This window comes from Choloepus didactylus, chromosome 3, assembly GCF_015220235.1.
Source record: "Choloepus didactylus isolate mChoDid1 chromosome 3, mChoDid1.pri, whole genome shotgun sequence".
Taxonomy (NCBI): Eukaryota; Metazoa; Chordata; class Mammalia; order Pilosa; family Megalonychidae; genus Choloepus; species Choloepus didactylus.
Genome location: NC_051309.1, coordinates 119,640,225 through 119,664,901, shown reverse-complemented (window position 1 = coordinate 119,664,901; position 24,677 = coordinate 119,640,225). Strand labels below are relative to the sequence as shown.

The 24,677-nt window shown below is 39.8% G+C and overlaps 1 protein-coding gene and 1 long non-coding RNA gene across 7 annotated transcripts in view; one reads left to right on the top strand and one right to left on the bottom strand.

The window, feature by feature from the left end:
* Positions 1 to 4,571, bottom strand: part of LOC119529764 — a 73,436-nt gene extending 68,865 nt beyond the window's left edge. For 2 of the 5 annotated variants that reach the window (XR_005215942.1, XR_005215946.1), the window contains exons 1-2: positions 3,793 to 4,571; positions 2,809 to 2,950 (exon numbers count right to left, since the gene is read on the bottom strand). This is a non-coding gene — a long non-coding RNA (uncharacterized LOC119529764). Of the gene's footprint in view, positions 1 to 2,781; positions 2,951 to 3,535; positions 3,753 to 3,792 lie in introns of those variants that run through there. The other 3 variants (XR_005215944.1, XR_005215943.1, XR_005215945.1) reach the window with 3 other exon arrangements.
* Positions 4,301 to 22,945, top strand: PLA2G12A (phospholipase A2 group XIIA). Of its 2 annotated transcripts, XR_005215941.1 has the most exons (5): positions 4,301 to 4,695; positions 11,117 to 11,193; positions 12,219 to 12,384; positions 12,719 to 12,975; positions 21,988 to 22,121. XR_005215941.1 is itself a non-coding variant. In XM_037830455.1 (4 exons), exons 1-4 carry the CDS (start codon positions 4,488 to 4,490, stop codon positions 22,104 to 22,106), a joined length of 570 nt encoding a protein of 189 aa, XP_037686383.1. In that variant the 5' UTR covers positions 4,311 to 4,487; the 3' UTR covers positions 22,107 to 22,945. The 2 variants fall into 2 exon arrangements, 1 of the variants encoding a protein (XP_037686383.1); XM_037830455.1 differs by lacking the exon at positions 12,719 to 12,975 and having other exon boundaries at positions 4,311 to 4,695; positions 21,988 to 22,945.
* Positions 22,946 to 24,677: the final 1,732 nt, after the last annotated feature.

The following is a 24,677-nucleotide window of genomic DNA, read 5'->3' as shown; positions in this document are numbered from 1 at the left end:
CAGCAAGCCAGATCACTCTTCTGCCCAGAATCTTCTAGTGGCTTCCCATCTCCCTCAAAGTAAAAGCCCAAACCATTCCACTGGCATGCAAGGCCTCTCTGACCTGACACCACAATATCCCCTCTCCCCTCACCTCTCTGACTTCACCTCACTCTATCACTCCACTCAAGCCAAACTCTCCACCTTGCTGCTCCTTGAACATGGCAGGAGGCTCTGTCCTCAGGGTTTTTGTACTTGTTGAGCTTAGAATGCTCTTTCCATGGACATCTGCATGGCTTGCCCCTCACCACAAAAAACAGGAAACCCACACCCACAGAAACATATTCCGGACTCTCATTTCCAGTTTTATTTTTCTGCATAACACTTATGCCCATCTGTCATATTACTTGTTAATTGTCTCTCACTTCACCTGAATGTAGTAGGTTCTGGAGCAAGGGCTTTTGTTTGCTTTGTTCATTGCTGTACTTATGTTCCCTATGACAGTGCTTGGAAGCTAATAGGCATTCAACACATAGTAACTGAATGAAACAATGAATTGTAAACAGTACAGAAAATGTATCATTTTATATTACAAGAAGCTGGAGAGTCAGCTACAGGCTTGTCCTCTCATGGATGCAAGACGGCTGTAGCAATTCCACTTCCTCATCATCACTCAACAATATCCATGGGCAGGAAGGAGTGAAAAGAGAATACAGCCTTGAGTGTCTTTCTTTTTAAGAGTGAAAAAACTGTTCCAGAAGCCCCCTTGCAGCCTTAGGCCTCATCTTAAAATTGGCTCAAACTGCATCACATGCTGTGCTAGTTGGGATATATTATGTACCTCAGAAAAGCCATGATCTTTTAACTCAACTTGTTGGGTAGAAACGTTTGACTGAATGTTTCCATGGAGATGTGACCCACTCAACTGTTGGTGAGAACTCTGATTGAATTATTTCCATAGAGGTGTGGAACCCACCCATTCAGGGTGGATCTTGATTAGTTCACTGGAGTACTTAAGAAAGAAGCTAAGAGCGGACACAGACCCAGATGCTTACTGATGCCTGGAGATGTTTGGAGATGTTAAGCTAAGGGATGAAGTCCAGAGTCTGCCCAAGAGAAGCTAAGAAATAACCCGCAGATGCTTAGAGAGAAACGCCCTGGGAGAACAAGCAAAAGTGCATAGAGGCTGATACAGAGAAGTTAAGAGAGACAGAAGCCCAGAGACATTTTGCAGAAAGCCATTTTGAAACACAACCTGGGAGCAAAGGACCAGCAGACAATGGGCCACATGCCTTCCCAGCTGACAGAGGTGTTCTGGATGCCATCAGCCATTCTTCAGTGAAGGTATCCTCTTGTTGATGCCTGAGTTTGAACACTTTTATGGACATCTGTGAACTAATAAATGCCCTATGCCAGTTTGAATGTATTATGTCCCCCAAAACGCCGTTATCTTTGATGTAATCTTGTGTGGGTGGACGTTTCTGTGTTGATTAGACTGTAATTCTTTGAGTGTTTCCATGGAGATGCACCCCACCCAGCTGTGGGTGATGACTCTGGCTGGATGATTTCCAAGGGGGTATTGCCCCACCCATTCAGGGTGGGTCTAAATTAAATCACTGGAGCCATATAAATGAGCGGACCAACAGAGGGAATTCAGTGCAGCTGAGAGTAACAAGTTGAAGAGGAGCTACAGCCAAGAGAGAGACTTTGAAGAATGCACAGAAGCTGAGAGAGTAGCTGCAGGTGAGAGACAGTTTGAAGATGGCTGTTGAAAGCAGACTCTAGCTCCACAGAAGCTAATAGAGGACAAACACCCCAAGAATAACTAAGAGTGACATTTTTGAGGAACTGTAGCCTAGAGAGGAACGTCCTGGGAAAAAGCCATTATGAAACCAGAACTTTGGAGCAGACGCCAGCCACGTGCCTTCCCAGCTAACAGAGGTTTTCCAGACACCACTGGACATCCTCCAGTGAAGGTACCCGATTGCTGATGTGTTTACCTTTGACACTTCATGGCCTTAAGACTGTAACCAAATAAACCCCCTTTTATAAAAGCCAATCCGTCTCTGGTGTTTTGCATTCTGGCAGCATTAGCAAACTACAACAGACCTGGAAGATGGCTTTAGGTTTACAACAAACAACAGCTGCCACAGTGATGAGGGCAAACCACAATTTTTGCTGATTAGATGAAAATGACCTGTAAAGAAGACTCTTCCAAACATTTTATGCTAACTATTGGGAAGAAAAGAAAAGATGGAATTGGGTAACCTAGAAGAAACTACATAATATGGTCAATCAGGGGTGGCTTCACACAGGCCTCCACGCTCAGAAGCTCCCCACAACTTGTTTAATGCTCTGCTATCTCATTCTTGAAATTCGTTAATTTTTTGCGCAAGGAGCCCTGCGTTTTTATTTTGTATTGGACCCCAGAAATTATGTCATCAGCCCTATGGTCAAGGCCTAGTCCTGGTATTTGGCAGCAGGAATTAAAAGAAAAAACTAAATCTTGGAATTATTGTAGCAGAACAAACATCTATTGATTGACTACGAAGAGAATGCAGAAAATAAAACTTAGAACCTTGTTTTTCAGAAAGATGGTGGTGACTCCCACAGGGAACACTGCAGACAAGGAGCCAGAGGAACCAGCATTTAAGAATTTAATTCCTAAGGAGGGATGAGACACACAATACTCAAATCTAAGTCCGCAGAGCAGAAGCTGTAATTAAGATGTAAGAAGTTAACTGAGATCACCAGGGAATAAAAGTATAGGGAAAATGAAAAAAGGAGAAGCTTTAGGTATACCTTAACTGAGGGCTGGAACTAGGTTACCTTGTTGCATTCTGTCCTTTGTTTTGGAAGACTTATTCCTAGGCAAGGGAGTTTCTCCAGAAGACTTGGAGGAACCAAGCCTTGTTCAAGGATTCTGATAGTGGAGCTGGATGAGCTCTGAGAAATCCATTCCATCCATAATCTAGAAATGAGAAAAACAACATCCAGAAAGTTAAAAAACAATTCCATGTTTCTGCTTCTGAATGTGTTGAAAAGTGCTATCCAAAACAAAAAGAAATAATAATAAAAAAATTAAAAAGATTAAGAAATCATTGGCAATAGGTCTTGGTTTGATGGAAATTGTCACGTGACTTCTCTGCACCTGGATTATGCACTGTGAAATGAAGATAATAGCTGCACTGGCAAATTCCTCCTCCCTTTTCATTATGGCGTGAGTTGATACCAGCACAAGAGGCCCTAGCTGAGAGGCTTAGTAAAACTGAAGTCCAGTCGGGTCTCTGCTAATGTAGCTTGGCTTTGTGCTCCATTAAGGTGAAGGACGCCTTTTTCTGTTTCTAATTCACTCAAAGGTTGCGTCCCTAAAAGGGGTGTTTAAAATGTGAGAGATCATGTATGTGAAGAGCCTGGTACAGAGTAATAAAGAGGGATGTATTGCTTATGAACGCTGCAATGCACATTTAATATAACGAAGCTTTTAACAAACACAAAACACCTAACTAGAATTTGTTGGTAATAAAGGACTCAAGATTCACCTTGAAGGACTCACCTATTCCCAACACTTGCACTGTGACCCTGGATCCTTTGTAAAAGTCTTAGAAACTGCCAGGATGCAAACGTAACTAGATATTTATAGTTCCGGTGAAAATTACTGCAATCGTTATATGAGGATTCTGCACACCAAGAGAAGCCACTGGATTTATCAAGTTACAAAACGCCTTGAAAACAATGATTTACTTGATCAATATTTTTTTACTGCAAACAAAATTGAGTACAGATTCTTCTTTATCATGAAAGAAAACTTACGGCCACGGTGTTTTTGTTTGTTCGTTTACTGCAAACCACGGTCTTCTTTCAGAAAATCCAAAGCAGCATCTAGCTCAATGTAGCCCAAACCACGCACCCACCACCGCCTCGGATTACCATCTCCCGGCTCCTCCATCCGCGTAAAAGCTGGAGATGAGGTGAGGAAAACGCTGGGGCGGAGGCGCGTGGCGGGGGGAAGGTTAAGAGGCAAGAAAATCACGTTTCCAAACCGGAAACCTAGCCGGACCCCTCTGCTAGGAGCTACAGGAGCTCATTTCTCCTAAACTGTCCTCACTTGAAGCTTGGCCCTCGGGGTGACTGGACCGAACCCCGACAGGGCGTCAGATTAAGCCACAGAAGTTCTCACGGTAGCACCATCCGCGGAGCTTCTCCCCACTGCGGCTCTGACGCGCCACACTTTGGCGCAGGCGCGCGGGGGCCGCCGCCGGCCCAGGTGAGCTGGGGCACAGGGCTGCGCGTCCCCGAGAGGGCGCCGCCTCTCGCTGGGAGCTTCGTAAAGGCGGCGGCGGCGAGCGTGGCCCACGCCGCCCGGAAGGAGGCGTGGACATGGAGCGGGTGGCTGCTTCCTAGCCCCGCGCTCTTGCCGCTGCCTAGGGCGCCCCGGAGCCTCCGTGGGGGCGCGCCCGCTGCGGCTCCGGGGACCCGTGGGGCCTGGCGAGGCCGGCGCTGCGTGGATGGCTGTGCTTCCGCGGCCCGTGCTCGCTCTTCTGCTCCTCCTCCTGGCGGCCGCTCTCAGGGGCCAGGAGGAGGCCCAGACCACTGACTGGAGGGCCACCCTTAAGACCATCCGGAACGGCGTTCACAAGATAGACACGTACCTGAACGCCGCCTTGGACCTCCTTGGAGGAGAGGACGGGCTCTGCCAGTACAAGTGCAGTGACGGTGAGAGGGAACCCAGGCCAGCGAAGCGCGTGCTTTCGGGGGTATCAGGAAGATGGAGGTCGTGGACGTGGGCACAGGGGATGCGAGGCTGACCTTGACGGTGTCCTTGGGCCATGGAAAAATTTAACCTCGGCTGGGATCTTGTTGTTAATGTGATTGGGCAACTTGGTTACAAGTTCTCATCACTGTTATTAGAATGTGGAGGGCGCCTTAGTATGTACTCTCCATTCTGTTTTCATTGCTTCTGAATTACTTATTCTTATTGGCAATTGCACGAAGTTGCATGAGAATTTAGTGACATACAAATCATAGTAATGGAATGGAACAGATTGTAATTTTAGCTCTTTGTTTTAGCGCCTGTAAATCAGGCGACTGAACATGCAGAGCAAATCTAGAATTTTAAAGTCAGGCTGTTTTAACTTTCTCGAGAATTGATTTTCAGTGTTTGTTTGTTTTCCTGCAAAGCCTCAGAAAGTAGATTGCGACCTTTGTACAAACTTTTGGTGTACTCTGTTGTTGAGAACGAGTTAGTTATAACTCTCCGAGACAATAGTCTACCAAGACTTGACAGTTTTCTTTCCTTGAATATTAATGACCCCGTCTCGTCCTTGTTGGTTAATATAATCATTTTCATTTTCATTTTTTTTTCCCATATTTTTTTAACTTTAATTCCTGTTTGAAAACTTACTTTGTGGCAGTGTGGATAATAATAAACTCAGTATTTCAGGCAGAGAAAGTTTTGTGGACACAATTAGCTTTTGAATGCCTACATATTTTAATAATTTAGGTACAGTACTTGGACTTCTTTGGAAATTCAAAATGTTAATTAAGATTGCACTTGGGAGATTCTGTTTCCAAATAAGTCTACTCCAGGTTTGGGCCCAGTTAATGCTCGTAGATGAAATAATAGAGAATTCAGTGACTTGAATGGTAAAACCAGATTTTATGTAAGGTCAACTTTAAAGGAACCTCCGTCATGTGATAGATAGTTAATGTGATGCCACCTGATGCCCGTAATTCTCAAAATAATTTCTAGTTTTATGCTAGTGGAGGTAAAGAATGAACCATATCTTGTATTCTATAAAGTGCTGTATAGATGTTAAAGCATGTTTCATTGCTTCCTAAAATTATACCCAAAGGTTACTACCTGTGTGGGCCATGAAGGATGTTTTTTTACCTTTTAAGTATTGCTAGTTAGGAGGAGTAGATAAATAATTTCAGGATTAATGGTTGCCTTTCTGAGGCAAACATTATAGCAAGTCATTCCTGTTCATTATTCAAATATTTGTGTGCCTACTATGTGTCAGGTGTTATTCTACTAATTGGAGATTTAGCAGTGAACAAAATAAATTGTCTCTGTCCATGGAGTTTACATTCTGGTGGGGAAAGACAGTCAGTAAACTGATAAATAAAGTAAATGATATGCCAGTACAAGTATGTCAGGGCTTTGAGAAAAATAAAGCAGGAAAGACAGTTGCATTGAGTATTGGGAACCAGTTTACTCTTTTAAATAGGTTGCTCAGGGAAGGCCCCAGGGATAAGATGATTTTTAAGAAGCAACTTGAAAGTGGTGAGGGTGATAATACAGTAATCTGGGGAAAGGGCAGAGAGAACAAGTGCAAAAGACGGGGCAAAAGACCAGTCAAAGATCATTCCGATGGCTTTGACCTGAGCTAAAGGAAGGATGTAGCTGCTGTTGACTGAGATAGAGAAGACTTGGGAGGAGCAGTCCTCATAAATTAATGATGAATCAAGGGTCTAGAGTTTATTTACATTTTAAAAAAAATCTCAAGTTGACTGGATATTATTATTATTAAAATATTTTTAAAATCTTTTCTTTTACTTAATCTTTCTAATCTTACACAGGTTCCACTAAGTTTACCATTTAGAGCAAGATCTCCAAGCACAAAAACCATAAAATGAATTTGAGAATTTAAGAAATGGTAGGCTTCAGTGAAAATCCTTTTGTAACTTAGTAAGTACCAACTCACCATGCTGGTAATTCCAACACAGTGAAAATTGTTCTTGTAGTTCCTGTTAAATAATTTGAGAAGTCTCTCTGGAATTGATTCAGCCTTTTATATGTATTTTAGAAAGTAAATAACCAAATCAGAACCAAACAGAAAGAGGCAAAGCTAGAGGAGCATAGTGATTAAGGGGTAAACTTTAGTTGCAATAAAGAGGTCAAGGGAGCTTAAAAAAAAAAAAAGTTAATATTGTGGTTAGATTGAAGGGCACAGACTTGTTGCATTCAGTTATCCTTGCTCTATCTAAAGGATAAATGGGGACTGACTTCCTTACTCTTGACCAATCTACCTCATGTAGGAACAAAACTTTATTGAGAATTAAGTAAAGTTGTTTAGGGGAACAAATTTGATGCTTACTATTTTTTTTCCTAATTTTTTTCTTCCTGATAGCAGAGAAGAAGATTTGAATAAAAAACATTTTCATTTCCTTTGAAAAATAGAAAACACAATTGGATTGTAAAATTGTTTAGCAATTTTGAATAAGACATTAATTCACTCAGTAAATATTTAATGAGCACTTATTACATTATAGTTCTTAGAGATTCAGCCCTGAACACTCAAACAAAAATGTCTTTGTGGCATTTACATTGTAGTGGGGAAAGGCAAGCAATAAATATGGTTATGAGTGCCACGAAGAAAATAAAGCAGGGAAAGAGGTAGAGTGTTGGGGGCTGGGGCTGTTTGAATTTTATGTAGTGTGGTTAGGGAGGCCTCACTGAGTAAAAAGCTGGACTAGGGGAGGGAATGACCATGATCATATGTGAAGAAAGAACATTCTTGCTGAGGTAACCCCAAGTTCAAGGCCTTGAGGTGGGAATGTGCCTGACATAGTGGAGAAGTCTCATGGTTGGGGAGAAAAATCCTCTGTAAAATGTTGACTTTTACTTGGAGTGACATAGAAAGCCATCAGAGAGTTTTGGGTAAAGGAGTAACATGATGTGATTTGTTTTAACAGGATCATTTTGGCTGTTGTGCTGAGAATAAAGTGGGTGGAGGGGAATGGAGGGAGCAAGAGTGGAAGCAGGGTGACCCATGCATTATAATAGATTTAGTCTCAAGTGCTTGAGAATGCTTATTGGGATTCTACCAGGCATCTCTCACAAAACACAGTGGTAAGAACTTTTGTGACCCAGCAGCCTTTCCCTTATGCTTCTTCTCATCTGCTTTAGATTCTTACAGGTGAAAGAAATGTCTGTTTGAAAATATTTACATCAAATTAAGAAAAATATTTAGAAAAGGAATTTACTTTGTTTCAATCTAGGTAAATCTTTAGATTTTACCTGTCTACACAGATGATAAAACATAAAACATCCAGAGAAGGAGCACTTGTATAAGTCAGAAGTGATGAGCAATTCCATCTAGTTGTAGGTTAATGATATAGTATGTTAGAAGTTCATATGTGCTACAAATGGTACGGTCAGGGAATGCCTTACTAAGAAGGTGAAGGCACAACTATGTAAATATCAGAAGGAAGAACATCCACATAGAACAGCAGGTTCAAAGGCCCTGAGGTAGCAGCATACTTGCAGCATCTGTGGAACAGCAAGGAGGTCAGATGTGGTGGAATGAAGTGAGGAAGAGCAGTAGGAGATGAGGGTCAGACAAGTCATGGCGGATCAGATTATGTAAGATCTTACAGGCCGTTGAAGGGGCTTTGTCTTTTATTCCGATGATATGAGAAGCCATTGGAGGGGTTTTGAACAGAGGAAAGACTTCATGTAATGTATATTTTAATTGGATCACTCTAGTTCAGTGTTGAGATTGTACTATGACTGGGGGTGGAGTGGAGCGGGAGAGGTAGAATGGGGAACTAGTTAGGAGGTTATAGCAATAATCTTTGTTGGCTCAGACCAGATGATAGGAGTGGAGGTAATGAGAGGAATATTTTGAAGGTTGAGTCAACAGGATATGCAATCTAATTGGATTGTGGTATAAGAAAATGAGAGAGTCAAGGATGGCTAAGGTTTTTGCCCCGAAGTGCCTGGAGGGATGGAGTTGCCATTAACTGACAGGGAACTGTGGATGGAGCGTGTTTCAGGGCAGTGAATGTCAGGAGGCACATCTTATGTTTGAGATGGCCAGTTGACATACAGGTGGTTAGTATGTCCTCCCTCTGTCAGCCCTTGTATATGGGAAGCCAAATCATGAACAGTTTTCTTAGGAGTAAAGGAATAAAAGAAGGAGATAAGAGTTCAGTGATCACAATGACTCCTCTGTGATAACCTGAGAAATCTGCAACCCTCCTCCCTCTTGGATGGTGCTGAAGACACAAGAGCAAATTCTGTCTTTGGTCTCCCCTTTTCTAGATCCATGTTGACCATATATTTCCTTTTGTTCACACTGTTCCTTCTGACTGAATTGACCAGACTATAGTTTTATACCTTCATGAGGTTATACTCTCTTGAGACTGTACTTTATCACCTCTGTTGAACATGGAACTTCTTAGCAACTCTCTTAAACCATTTATAGATCATTACTTTAAGTGGGTTACTTATTTTTAATGGCAGATTACTTAAAGGGCAGGTTTTTTTTTAATCCCTCACATTATTTTTAGAAGGTAACCTTATCTTTATTTGTCTCCTAGGAATACGTGTTAGTGTAGTGGAAGTTGGTGGAATGCTTTGTGTTTCTCTTAGGTATCCAACTATGATGCAGTGGTATTTCCAAATATCCCCAAATAATTGGGGTATTTAATTTTTATTTTTAGAAATATAAATGGTAGTCCCAAGATAAATGGTAGTCTCAAATGTCTTAAAGGATTATTATTAAAATAAAAATAAGGAGTTGGATTATTTTATGTTTCCTGGGGCTGGGGGTGGGGGTGGGGTGGGATGGGGGAAGGGGCAGAAGATTGCTTAAAGGTAGAATTTACCAGAAAGCAGAAGAAAGATATTCTTCTTCTTCTTCTTTTTTTTTTTTTTAAGTGCCATTCCACAGTGAAATTGGCTATTTCTTGAGGTAGGAGGATCATGGGAAACATTCAGGGAGAAAGTAGGTGACTTTGGTATGTTGAAGTGATTTCTATAATAGGTGATATATTTCTGAAGAACTCTCCAATATTTAAGATTGTTATGTTGATGTCATAATGATGTCATTTGTTACTGAAACACTGGTGGTAGATTTTTATTCTCTAGACTATTGGGGAGTAAAAGTATAGCCAAATTGTGGGATTGGCAATGCCTTCTTGACCAAAAGGGGGAAGAGAAATGAAGCAAAGTGAAGTTTCAGGGGCTGAGAGATTTCAGATGGAGTAAAGAGGTCATTCTGGAGGGTATTCTTATGCATTATATAGACAGCCCTTTTTAGTTTTTAGTATATTGGAATAGCTAGAATGAAATACATGAAACTGTTAAACTGCAACCCAATAGCCTTGATTCTTGAAGATGAGTGTATAACTATGTAGCTTTGATTGTGGAAATCTTGTGGCTCACACTCCCTTTATCCAGTGTATGGACAGATGAGTAGAAAAATGGGAACAAAAATTAAATGAATAATAGAGGGGGATGGGGAGGGGTTAGGATGTTTTGGGTGTTCTTATTTACTTGTAGTTTTATTCTTATTTTTATTTTTTTAGAGTAATGAAAATGTTCAACAATTGATTTTGGTGATGAATGTGCAACTATGTAATAGTACTGTGAACAATTGATTGTACTGTGGATGAGTGTAGGGTATGTGAATATATCAATACAGCTGAATTGGAACAAAAAAAAAAAGTATAGCCAGAGTAGTAGCTTCACCGAGCCATATCCTCTCCTGACCTTTTCCCTTAGCTGGCAAAGGAGTATACTGTATTTGGAAATGGCTCGCTGGAGTTGGGGACAGAACGTGTGGTGTTGTAATGTCTCATAATGGTATTAAGGTAATTAAATGATCATCAACTGGCCTTGTTTTCCTTAGCTGTAGGCTCTGAGTAAACTGGTGAACTTTGGGTACAATAGACAATTTGCTGAAGGTTGGGAAGATGCAGTCCTTGCCCATAGGTTTTAACCTAAAAATATAAGTGTTAGAATGTACAGGAAAACAGTATGACTTCATCTTTCATACTTATGAACTGAATCTGGCATGTAACTCTGAAATCTCCAGAAATCTGGGATCAGCTTTTGTATGTTTTATGTGATATGGGTTTTCAAATAATTGTTACATTGAGGAACTGCCACATATGTGTGTTTGTATATATGTATACATTTTATATATTCCACATGCCTTGTTGTGGGAGAAATGAAAATAATTGGTAGATAAATTAGCATTCTTAATGCTTGTCAGATAAAGACATATTCCCTTAAATATAAGTATTAAATATTTCCACGGCTAGTCTAGCACATTGTGAACCTTTTTTGAGTATTTATTTTATTTCTATTATATTGGAAAATTAATTATGATATTTTATTTTATAGGATCTAAGCCTTTCCCACGTTATGGTTATAAACCCTCCCCACCGAATGGATGTGGTTCTCCGCTGTTTGGTGTCCACGTAAATACTGTTTCTTATTTGATAAGATATTTGACTGGTAGGCTACATTGTACTATTGCAAGACTAACAATGTGTTCTCAGGTTCACAAATAATAATTTTGCTTGTAGAAGTAATGATCAGGTTTATTACATTCCTTTATGGCTAAGGGTAACTGTATATTTAATAACTTAAGTAAATGGAGTAAAAGTAATGTTTTATTTTTGAATTGTATAGATGTGAATACTACTTAAATGGTTTTTCCTAATGTCACAAACATGGCTAAAAAGTTTAATTTAGATAATACAAATACTACTACTTAGAATAAAAAGGAATTGATAAAGCATAAAATTTTCTATATTAAAACTAAGCTAAGTGGGATGACTGTGTGTTTGTTGTAGAGGAGGCTGGATCCAAGCCAAGTATTATGGGAGAAAAGTGTTTATGAGGATGATTCCTAGCCACAAGGATTTTTCATATAAAGTTATCAAAAATTATTATAGTTACTCTAGATTCTAAGTAATGGTGTCTTTGGGGAGTGGATAAACACTTAAAGATTAAAAACAAAAATGAAATTTGAGTTATAGGGGTCAAAAGTTTTCAGGGACTTTTCACATAAAGTGCATTTTATTTTAGGGGGTTAGGGGTACAGAACACAAAACATTTTGAAATATCCAAAAATCATACTTGCTTAACCCCTGAAGAAATCTTTTAATACCCTTAGCCTTATCTTTGTTTTTAAAACTATATTTTGTGTTTTGCACAATTGGAAGTTGTGATTGTCACCAGCAGGTAGCTGTCTTCTTAATGTTGCACAATAGGGAGCAGTGAGACATGGCCGAGAGGAAGAAAAAGGAGTAACTCAGTGGGTGAGGGTGAGAGTAATGGAGAGTTATAACATGGAAAACATTTGCAGGCAGAAGTGGATTTGGGAAGATATCTATAGAGCAGTCATTATCATTCATTTCTCAATCTGTTTTGTATGCAGTACTTCAGCAGAGGAGTTTTGAGTTTCAGTGCCAATAATCCATCCAAATCCTTCTTTCAGCTTAACATTGGCATCCCCTCCCTGACCAAGTGCTGCAACCAACATGATAGGTGCTACGAGACCTGTGGCAAAAGCAAGAATGACTGTGATGAGGAGTTCCAGTATTGCCTCTCCAAGATCTGCCGAGATGTGCAGAAAACACTAGGGCTAGCTCAGCATGTTCAGGGTAAGGATGATCCAGTGGGACAGGGATGAGTACTTGAGTTTTTAAAGTTTTATTGTAGTTTTTTTGAACTTTCTGAAGAAAGGAGCTGATAATTTGTGTGATATAAAATGGTTTATTGTCCCAGAAGCAAAAAGTATTAGGAACGTTGTGGGGAGGGTATGTGAGGCAGGAAGAGAAGAATTCATCCACCTCATGCCCTTTCGTGTATCTTTAACTACCTGGAGCCTAAAGTGTGAAACGCTACATCTAGTGACTTTAAGAGTAGAACTAGATTTGGAGTAGGAGGTTCTAGAAGACATGAGTCTTGACTCTGTCTCTTCCTTTGTATCCTTAGGCAGGTTCCTAGCCTCTGTTATCTTTGGTGTCCTCATTTATAAACTTGGGAGAATGATGATATACTTCTCACAGAGTTGTCATGAGGGTGAAATGAATTAATATTTGTGGAAATACACATCACACATCACTTTTCGAATATAAGTAGTCGCAGCATTTCTCTCCTGTCAAGCCAAGGATGCACCATACACTGAAATCAGGAGGGGGAGAGAGTATCAAGTGCATGTTCTCACTTGATACTCACAACAACCCATTGAGGTAGGTGTTATCCCTTTATTTCAAGGAAGGAAACTAAGGTTCACAAAGAAGTTACTTGCTCCAAGTGACATACTTAGCCTTCAAACTAGGACTGTGACTCAAAAACCCATGTTCTATCTACTACAATATTCTCCAAATAGTCTCATCTTACAGCTCTCATTCTGAAATCCTAAGTAGTACCTGTCAAGCAAGAAATTTTTGCTCCAGGTGAAGCTTGAACTCACAACCGCTGTATCCCCCTGTATGCATTTGGCTTAACTAAACCCAGCTGAAGCATGGGTAGATAGATTTTCTGTTTTCTAATATTTAATAGTCCAAGTCTCTACACTTCTCTGGCTGACTGTGTTTCTTGATACAGTCTTTCGGAGAACTCTGAAAATGGTAGGATTTTGTAATTAAATCAATAAAAAGTTTATTCCTTAATATGAATATTTGAAGCTGAACATATAAGGGTAACATGTTAAGATAATGTTATTCCAGGTGTATAAGAATAAAAAAAAGTAAATTTATTACCTTTTTCATAATCTTAAAATAATTTAAAAACCTACCAGGGGAAAAGCACCTGTGGTTCCTATGCCCCTCATTTCACAGGCCAAATTGAAATTTTGGTCAAAGAAGGAGACTGGTTTGTCTTTACTTTAAACATATTAAATGGTATGCTTGGTTCTTAGAAGCCATTGGCCATAATTAAGTGTTTTCAGGTGTATTGTTTTTTAATCTTCCTTTCCTCTGTGCCTAAAATGTCTTTCTTTAAAATGCAACTTCAAGAGTGTTATCTGGGCATCTCTATTTTTTTTTTTTTTTTTTTTTTTTTTTAAATCATCATTTTATTGAGATATATTCACATACCACGCAGTCATACAAAACAAATTGTACTTTCGATTGTTTACAGTACCATTACATAGTTGTACATTCATCACCTAAATCAATCCCTGACACCTTCATTAGCACACACACAAAAATAACAAGAATAATAATTAGAGTGAAAAAGAGCAATTGAAGTAAAAAAGAACACTGAGTACCTTTGTCTGTTTGTTTCCTTCCCCTACTTTTCTACACATCCATCCATAAACTAGACAAAGTGGTGTTTGGTCCTTATGGCTTTCCCAATCCCATTGTCACCCCTCATAAGCTACATTTTTATACAACTGTCTTCGAGATTCATGGGTTCTGGGTTGTAGTTTGATAGTTTCAGGTATCCACCACCAGCTACCCCAATTCTTTAGAACCTAAAAAGGGTTGTCTAAAGTGTGCATAAGAGTGCCCACCAGAGTGACCTCTCGGCTCCTTTTGGAATCTCTCTGCCACTGAAGCTTATTTCATTTCCTTTCACATCCCCCTTTTGGTCAAGAAGATGTTCTCCGTCCCACGGTGCCAGGTCTACATTCCTCCCTGGGAGTCATATTCCACGTTGCCAGGGAGATTCACTTCCCTGGGTGTCTGATCCCACGTAGGGGGGAGGGCAGTGATTTCACCTTTCAAGTTGGCTTAGCCAGAGAGAGAGGGCCACATCTGAGCAACAAAGAGGCATTCAGGAGGAGACTCTTAGGCACAAATACAGGGAGGCCTAGCCTCTCCTTTGCAGCAACCGTCTTCCCAAGGGTAAAACTTATGGTAGAGGGCTCAACCCATCAAACCACCAGTCCCCTATGTCTGTGGTCATGTTAGCAACCATGGAGGTGGGGTAGGCGAATACCCCTGCATTCTCCACAGGCTCCTCAAGCGGGCACTACATCTTTTTTTTTTTTTTTTTTCCCCTTGTTTGTCTTTTTTCTTTTTTTTTTCTTTTTTTTTTTTTTTTTTTAACTTTCCCTTCTTTTTTCAAATCACCTGTATGAAAAAAAAAGTTAAAAAGAAAACAAACATACAATAAAAGAGCATTTCAAAGAGACCATAGCAAGGGAGTAAGAAAAAGACAACTAACCTAAGATATTAACTGCTTAACTTCCAACATGTTCCTACTTTACCCCAAGAAAGTTACATAATATAGCAACATTTCAGTGAACTTGTTCCTACTACAACCATCAGAAATTAACAGACCATAGTCATTTCTGGGCATCCCCAGAACGTTAAATAGCTTATCTGTTCTTCCTGGATTATTGTTCCCCCTTCCTTAATTGCTCTCTACTGCTAGTTCCCCTACATTCTACATTATAAACCATTTGTTTTACATTTTTCAAAGTTCACATTAGTGGTAGCATATAATATTTCTCTTTTTGTGCCTGGCTTATTTCGCTCAGCATTATGTCTTCAAGGTTCATCCATGTTGTCATATGTTTCACCAGATCGTTCCTTCTTACTGCCGCGTAGTATTCCATCGTGTGTATATACCACATTTTATTTATCCACTCATCTGTTGAAGGACATTTGGGTTGTTTCCATCTCTTGGCAATTGTGAATAATGCTGCTATGAACATTGGCGTGCAGATATCTGTTCGTGTCAGTGCTTTCCGATCTTCCGGGTATATACCGAGGAGTGCAATCGCTGGATCGAATGGTAGCTCTATATCTAGTTTTCTAAGGAACTGCCAGACTGACTTCCAGAGTGGCTGAACCATTATACAGTCCCACCAACAATGAATAAGAGTTCCAATTTCTCCACATCCCCTCCAGCATTTGTAGTTTCCTGTTTGTTTAATGGCAGCCATTCTAACCGGTGTTAGATGGTATCTCATTGTGGTCTTAATTTGCATCTCTCTAATAGCTAGTGAAGCTGAACATTTTTTCATGTGTTTCTTGGCCATTTGTATTTCCTCTTCAGAGAACTGTCTTTTCATATCTTTTGCCCATTTTATAATTGGGCTGTCTGTACTATTGTCATTGAGTTGTAGGATTTCTTTGTATATGCAAGATATCAGTCTTTTGTCAGATACATGGTTTCCAAAAATTTTTTCCCATTGAGTTGGCTGCCTCTTTACCTTTTTGAGAAATTCCTTTGAGGTGCAGAAACTTCTAAGCTTGAGGAGTTCCCATTTATCTATTTTCTCTTTTGTTGCTTGTGCTTTGGGTGTAAAGTCTAGGAAGTGGCCTCCTAATACAAGGTCTTGAAGATGTTTTCCTACATTATCTTCTAGGAGTTTTATGGTACTTTCTTTTATATTGAGATCTTTGGTCCATTTTGAGTTAATTTTTGTGTAGGGGGTGAGGTAGGGGTCCTCTTTCATTCTTTTGGATATGGATATCCAACTCTCCCAGCCCCATTTGTTGAAAAGACCATTATGGCTCAGTTCGGTGACTTTGGGGGGCCTTATCAAAGATCAGTCGGCCATAGATCTGAGGGTCTATCTCTGAATTCTCAATTCGATTCCATTGATCTATATGTCTATCTTTGTGCCAGTACCATGCTGTCTTGGCAACTGTGGCTTTATAATAAGCTTCAAAGTCAGGGAGTGTAAGTCCTCCCACTTCGTTTTTCTTTTTTAGAGTGTCTTTAGCAATTCGAGGCATCTTCCCTTTCCAAATAAATTTGATAACTAGCTTTTCCAAGTCTGCAAAGTAGGTTGTTGGAATTTTGATTGGGATTGCATTGAATCTGTAGATGAGTTTGGGTAGAATTGACATCTTAATGACATTTAGCCTTCCTATCCATGAACATGGAATATTTTTCCATCTTTTAAGGTCCCCTTCTATTTCTTTTAGTAGAGTTATGTAGTTTTCTTTGTATAGGTCTTTTACATCTTTGGTTAAGTTGATTCCTAGGTACTTGATTTTTTTAGTTGCTATTGAAAATGGTATCTTTTTCTTGAGTGTCTCTTCAGTTTGTTCATTTCTAGCATATAGAAACATTACTGACTTATGTGCATTAATCTTGTATCCCGCTACTTTGCTAAATTTGTTTATTAGCTCTAGTAGGTGTATCGTTGATTTCTCAGGGTTTTCTAGATATAAGATCATATCATCTGCAAACAATGACAGTTTTACTTCTTCTTTTCCAATTTGGATGCCTTTTATTTCTTTGTCTTGCCGGATTGCCCTGGCTAGCACTTCCAGCACAATGTTGAATAACAGTGGTGACAGCGGGCATCCTTGTCTTGTTCCTGATCTTAGAGGGAAGGCTTTCAGTCTCTCACCATTGAGTACTATGCTGGCTGTGGGTTTTTCATATATGCTCTTTATCATGTTGAGGAAGTTTCCTTCAATTCCTACCTTTTGAAGTGTTTTTATCAAAAAGGGATGTTGGATTTTGTCAAATGCTTTTTCAGCATCTATTGAGATGATCAATTGATTTTTCCCTTTCGAGTTTTTAATGTGTTGTAATACATTGATTGTTTTTCTGATGTTGAACCATCCTTGCATGCCTGGAATGAACCCCACTTGATCATGGTGTATGATTTTTTTAATGTGTCTTTGGATTCGATTTGCAAGTATTTTGTTGAGGATTTTTGCATCTATATTCATTAGGGAGATTGGCCGGTAGTTTTCCTTTTTGTAGCATCTTTGCCTGGTTTTGGTATTAGATTGATGTTAGCTTCATAAAATGAGTTAGGTAGTGTTCCATTTTTTCAATGTTTTGAAAGAGTTTGAGTAAGATTGGTGTCAGTTCTTTCTGGAAAGTTTGGTAGAATTCCCCTGTGAAGCCATCTGGCCCTGGGCATTTATTTGTGGGAAGATTTTTGATGACTGATTGGATCTCTTTGCTTGTGATGGGTTGGTTGAGGTCTTCTATTTCTTCTCTGGTCAGTCTAGGTTGTTCATATGTTTCCAGGAAATTGTCCATTTCTTCTACATTATCCAGTTTGTTGCCATACAGTTGTTCATAATATCCTCTTATAATTTTTTTAATTTCTTCAGGATCTGCAGTTATGTCACCTTTTTCATTCATTATTTTGTTTATATGGGTCTTCTCTCTTTTTGATTTTGTCAGTCTAGCTAGGGGCTTGTCAATCTTGTTGATCTTCTCAAAGAACCAACTTTTGGTGATATTTATCCTTTCTATTGTTTTTTTGTTCTCTATGTCATTTATTTCTGCTTTAATCCTTGTTATTTCTTTTCTTCTACTTGGTTTAGGATTGGTTTGCTGTTCATTTTCTAGCTTCTTCAGTTGATCCATTAGTTCTTTGATTTTGGCTCTTTCTTCCTTTTTAATATATGCGTTTAGTGCTATAAATTTCCCCCTTAGCACTGCTTTTGCTGCATCCCATAGGTTTTGGTATGTTGTGTTCTCATTTTCATTCGTCTCTATATATTTAGCAATTTCTCTTGCTATTTCTTCTTTAACCCACTGATTGTTTAGGAGTGTGTTGTTTAACCTCCAGGTATTTGTGAATTTTCTAAGTCTCTGATGGTTATTGACTTCTAATTGTATTTCATTGTGGTCAGAGAATGTGCTTTGAATAATTTCAATCTTTTTAAATTTATTGAGGCTTGTTTTATGTCCCAGCATATGATCTATTCTGGAGAAAGTTCCGTGAGCACTAGAAAAGTATGTGTATCCTGGTGATTTGGGATGTAATGTCCTGTAGATGTCTGTTAAATCTAATTCATTTATCAGATTGTTTAGGTTTTCAATTTCCTTATTGGTCTTCTGTCTGGTTGATCTATCTATAGGAGAGAGTGATGTGTTGAAGTCTCCCACAATTATTGTGGAAACATCAATTGCTTCCTTTAGTTTTGCCAATGTTTCTCTCATGTATTTTGTGGCACCTTGATTGGGTGCATAGACATTTACGATTGTTATTTCTTCTTGCTGAATTGCCCCTTTTATTAGTATGTAGTGGCCTTCTTTGTCTCTCAAAACATCCCTGCATTTGAAGTCTATTTTATCTGAGATTAATATTGCTACACCTGCTTTCTTTTGGCTGTAGCTTGCATGAAATATTTTTTTCCATCCTTTCACTTTCAATTTCTTTGTGTCCCTGTGTCTAAGATGAGTCTCTTGTATGCAACATATTGATGGTTCATTTTTTTTGATCCATTCTGCGAATCTATATCTTTTAATTGGGGAGTTTAATCCATTTACATTCAACGTTAAAAACCGTGAAGGCATTTCTTGAATCGGCCATCTTATCCTTTGGGTTATGTTTGCCATATTTTTCCCTCTCTCTATTAATACCTTTATTGTACCCATACCGAATCTCTTTAGTACTGAACCTTTCTCCAAGTCTCTCTGTCCTGTCTTTGTTTCTCTGTCTGTAGGGCTCCCTTTAGTATCTCCAGTAGGGCAGGTCTCTTGTTAGCAAATTCTCTCAGCATTTCTTTGTCTGTGAAAAATTTAAGCTCTCCCTCAAATTGAAGGAGAGCTTTGCTGGATAAAGTATTCTTGGCTGGAAATTCCTCTCTCTCAGAATTTTAAATATATCGTGCCATTGCCTTCTCGCCTCCATGGTGGCTGCTGAGTAGTCACTACTTAGTCTTATGCTGTTTCCTTTGTATGTGGTGAATTGCTTTTCTCTTGCTGCTTTCAGAACTTGCTCCTTCTCTTCTATGTTTGACAGTGTGATCAGTATATGTCTCGGAGTGGGTTTTTTTTGGATTTATTCTATTTGGAGTTCGCTGAGCATTTATGATTTGTGTATTTATGTTGTTTAGAAGATTTGGGAAGTTTTCCCCAACAATTTCTTTGAGTACTCTTCCTAGACCTTTACCCTTTTCTTCCCCTTCTGGGACACCAATGAGTCTTATATTCGGACGCTTCATATTATCTATCATATCCCTGAGGTCCATTTCGAGTTTTTCAATTTTTTTCCCCATTCTTTCTTTTATGCTTTCATTTTCCATTCTGTCATCTTCCAGGTCACTGATTCGTTGTTCAACACTTCCTCTAGTCTTGTACTATGAGTGTCCAGAATCTTTTTAATTTGGTCAACAGTTTCTTTAATTTCCATAAGATCATCCATTTTTTATTTAGTCTTGCAATGTCTTCTTTATGCTCTTCTAGGGTCTTCTTGATTTCCTTCATATCCCGTACTAGGGTCTCATTGTTCATCTTTAGTTCTTTGAGTAGCTGCTCTAGGTGTGTCTCTTCTGGTCTTTTGATTTGGGTGCTTGGGCTTGGGTTATCCATATCGTCTGGTTTTTTCATATGCTTTATAATTTTCTGTTGTTTTTGGCCTCGTGGCATTTGCTGTCCTTGATAGGGTTCTTTAGGGTTTGTAGACCAGTTGAAGTCCTTATCTCTAATTTATCAGATCTACAGCTTCGTGGAGTACACTTTCTCTAACTAACCAGCAGGTGGCGTCCACGAGCCACCTGTTCTCCACAAGCCAGATCTCCCCTGCTTAGCCTTTTTGGTGAGTGGGGGAGTGAGTCTTGTGGGGCCCAATTGGTGTCCCAAGCTTGCGTGTGTAGTTGGTGTTGCCTGCCCTGTATGTGGGGCGTGTTTCTGGGCAGTCGGGGAGGGGGGGTGGCCCTAACAATCAAATCTCCCTGATGATCCTAGAGTTTTAAAGCTACTGCAATAGTCTAATCCTTCAGTTCAGTCCTGCCACAGTTTGTCTCTGCCACTGACCCACAAGTCTTTGGTATTGGCGTATGGCTCCTGGGACTTGCAAGTGGGCCCCTCTTCCAGGCTGTGCACCCCGGGTCCTCTGTCGAGGGATGACTGTGCTATGTCACAGGTGAGTGCCGTCCCCCCAGGGCAGTTCTGGGCTGCTGGGCTGTGTTGGGAGGCTCCCAGTCTGCTCAAATGATGGCTGAATGGGGCTCTGTTAATTCACACTGCTCCCCCTTCCCAGCTCTGGGACATTCAGCTGAGGTTGCAGGGAAGGCTAATGTCCACGCCCAGTTTTGTGGTGTGTGCCTGTTATTTGAAGCACTTCCGTCACACTGGGTTGTCTGGGGCAGCTCTGGGCTATGGGGCTGGCGATGGGCAGGAGTGTTTCCTGTCCACCAGGATGGTGGCTGTGAGCGGACACCCCCCTTTTCTTGGGAAGTTGTGTTGTTTAGTGAATTTTCTCAGCCACTGGATTATTGCCTTTTGTCTCAGAGCTCTCTTATTTCTGCTCTTGACTTGACGTGCCCAAATTTCAATTCTTTGAAGCTTTCTGTATTGAGCTTCTTAGAGTAATTGTTTTAGAAAAAGCAAAAAGGATTTAAAAAAAAAAAAAAAAAAAAAAAAAAAAAACGGCCCTCCTCAGAGATCTAATGGGTTATTGAAATGCTAATAGACAAAGCAACCAGGGCCATTAAGGAAAGGTGCCCTGGGCAGAGAGATCAGCCTTGCTTCGGGATTTGCATATGCGCCTCAAGGCCTGATCTCCGCCCTTCCCCTTTCTGTGTTCACCAGAACTCCAAAAATCCTCTGCTTTTACTTTGGAACTTCTCGTGTTGTTTTCCTTCTATGCCCGTCTCCTCTCTGCTGGGCTGGCTGCTCTCAGAGTCTCTGGTGTCTGGCCTCAGTCTATCTATGGTTGGAGTTTGAATCAGTAGAATGAGTTTCCGATGAGAGCAGCCACTGCAATTCTCCCTTCTCCTTCCTGGAGCTGACAGCCCCTCCTCCCCCAGGACTGAGCCTGGCAGGGAGGGGCGCGGGTCCCCTGGCCGCAAAAACTTACAGATTTCGCTTATCTCAGCAGTTCCACTTTTTCATGAGTGTTGTATGAAGTATGCCCAAAGACAGATTGCTCTGTGGTGTCCAGTCCACGCAGTTCCTGGCTTTTTACCTACTTTCCTGGAGGAGTAACTAAAACATACAGCTCACCAGTCTGCCATCTTGCCCCGCCTCCCCTGGGCATCTCTATTAATGATTATATTTTTCAGATAAAGTGGAAGTTCACACTGAAATAACTGATGGGTGGTATTGAGAAACACTGTCATTCATCTAGTACAAAAAACTTGGGTTGGGCAGTTGAATGCAAACAAAAAGTAAGATTTGTGGTAAAAACAGTAAAACTTAAGTCTCTGTGTGTGTATATATATTACTGGTTTGAGAGAGTCTGGGATGGCTTTCTTCTACATGCATGTGAGTAGTGACGACAAAGGCAGTGCTTGATACCATGCTGTAACATGTAGTATATGTGCAAAGAGAGTTGCTTTCCAGTTGCCCAACAGTAATAGCACTTTCTTACTTTGCAGCATGTGAAACAGCAGTGGAGCTCTTGTTTGATAGCGTTATACATTTAGGCTGTAAACCATACCTGGACAGCCAAAGAGCTGCATGCAGGTGTCGCTATGAAGAAAAAACTGATCTCTGAAGAAGACACTGACAGCTGGGAAGAGCAGATGAGGACAGGAAACCATAACCTTGGAGAAAGAACTAATGTTTTTACAGCATAAAGCTGCCTTGTTTTGTGAAAGGATTATTTTAAGAACTTACAAGACTTTATGTTTTGACATTAAAACCTCAAGCTAAAAAAAAAGAAGTGGGAGAGTGAAAGGAATGTCATGCCTTCCCTCTGAGGTATCTTCCTGGTGACACTGCCTTAGTATGCCAGATTGTCTCGACGCATCCCAAAGGACATGTGTGTTAAGAGGAGAGACTTTTTGAAAAAGAGTCTGCAACTCAGTCTGCAACTATTTACAAGAAAGGAGGTCAAATGTAAAAGTCTATTATAAGATATGTTCAACATTATCAACATTATATTATTTAGAAATATGGGAAAATCCTCCCTTTGATATTTGTTTAATGTGAAATTTTAAAATATTTACACATTTATGCCTGGAAAGAGCTGACTTAATTTTTCTCTGTTTTAATTGCACATGATATGCTATTTCTTTATAACTGTTTAGCTTATGACTGTGTCATGTTTTTATTAATGACAGGACTAGCTACACAGACAGGATTTTATGTGTTTCTCTTGTAAACTTGGAACCAGCATCTGGTAACCTCTTAGGGAGCAAAACCAGGGCATTTATGTATTATTTAATATGCAAGAAGATGATGTGGACAAGATTCAGAAGTACAACCACTCCCATTTTATGAACCCATGTATGTGGCAGATGTTATTTTGCTGTGATCTTTGCCAAAACTGGATAAAAGATGTAATGAGACAAGTGAAAAGTTGTTTAACATAATACACTTTAGAACCCTACATACTGCTGATATTTGTTGTTTATTCCATAGCACTTGTTCCAGCTTCTGGGATATTTTTAAAATATCCCTTAGTGGTTTTAGTAAAAATTATTCTAGATGATGTTATTTTAATTTTTAACTGTGGAGTGGAAAGGAATGGATACAGAAGGCCAAGATGCAAAGAACTACCTTTAAAAGTAAATCTATTTGACCTCGGACAGCTGAGGTTTAACCTATTCTCCTTGCAATATCAGGTGCTAGCTGTAATCTATACTGGAAACTACCTCCTCCCTGAGACTCCCTGAGATACTGTTATCTCTATAATCCTCCCCTCCTCCCTGTTGATTACAATCAACCCTTTCCTACTTTGCACAACCCTGCTCCCTCCTGCCTTATGCTCTCATACACATTGGAATGTTGAGCCCTTATAACTAGCTTATTCAGCCCCCCAAAGTGCAGACTATTTCCACTTTGTGCTCTAAACTGGCCACCATTCAGAGCAGCTCCTGAATCCATCCAGAGAAGCTCTTGATTTCAGGGCAACATGGCTTGACTTCCCCACCCTGTTGGTAAACCCTATAATAAAAGCTCATGTCTCAAAAAAAAAAAAATAAATAAAATAAAAATAAATTTATTTACTTTGACAATTAAAAGATTATATTAAAATATTAAAAGACTATTTATTCAAAAGCAAATCCCAGAAGACTTCAGCTACCCCTGAAAATGTGTGTGAATGGTGAATACTTTTCAACCTCTTAGAATTGCATTTAATTATCATGTCTAATTAGCCTCCTCTGGTCTATAACAGTTCCTTATTTTTTCCATGTTTTTCATGACTTTCACAGTTTTGAGGGGTACTGGTCAGGTCTTTTGGAGAATGTCCAAAATTTGGGTTTGTCTGATGTTTTCCTCTGATCAGATTGGGGTTATTGATTTTTTTTTTAATGCAATTTTATTGAGATACATTCACATACCAGATAATCATCCAAAGTGTACAGTCAGTGGTTCACGGTATCATCACATAGTTGGACATTTATCACCACAGTCAACTTCTGAACATTTTCTTTACTCAAAAAAATAAAAAATAAAAAAATAAAAATAACAAAAGAACACCCAAAACATCCCATACCCCTTATCCCACCCCATTACTTATTTTTTTTGTCTTTGTTTTCTTACTCATCCCTCCATACACTGTAGTGTGGGAGTGTCAGTTGCAAGGTTTTCATAATTACACTGTCACACCTTAAGAGCTATATAGTTATAGAGTCATCTTCAAGAATCAAGGCTATTGGATTACAGTTCAACTGTTTCAAATATTTCCTTCTAGCTATTCCAATACGCTAAATACTACATAGGGATATCTATATAATGCCTAAGAATAACCTCCAGAATGACCTTTCAACTCTATGTGAAATCTCTTAGCCACTGAAACTCTTTTGTTTCATTTCTCTTCCCCCTTTTGGTCCAAGAAGGCTTTCTCGATCTCACAATGCTAGGGCCAGACTCATCCCTGGGAGTCATGGTCCCACATTGCCAGGGAGACTTACATCCCTAGGAGTCATGTCCCATGTATGGGGAAGGGCAGTGAGTTTATCTGCAGAGTTGGCTTAGAGAGAGGCCACATCTGAGCAACAAAAGAGGTTCTCTGGGGGTGATTCTTAGGCATAATTATAAGTAGGCTTAGCTTCTCCTTTGCAAGAATAAGTTTCATAAGGGCAGGCTCCAAGATCGAGGGCTCAGCCTATTAAATTGG

Excerpts from the sequence above, each read along its gene's own strand:
- PLA2G12A (XM_037830455.1), top strand. The coding sequence starts at position 4,488 with ATGGCTGTGCTTCCGCGGCCCGTGCTCGCTCTTCTGCTCCTCCTCCTG. Across the intron at positions 11,194-12,218 it reads CTCCGCTGTTTGGTGTCCAC|CTTAACATTGGCATCCCCTC; the intron begins GTAAATACTGTT and ends TCCTTCTTTCAG. Across the intron at positions 12,385-21,987 it reads GCTAGCTCAGCATGTTCAGG|CATGTGAAACAGCAGTGGAG; the intron begins GTAAGGATGATC and ends CTTACTTTGCAG.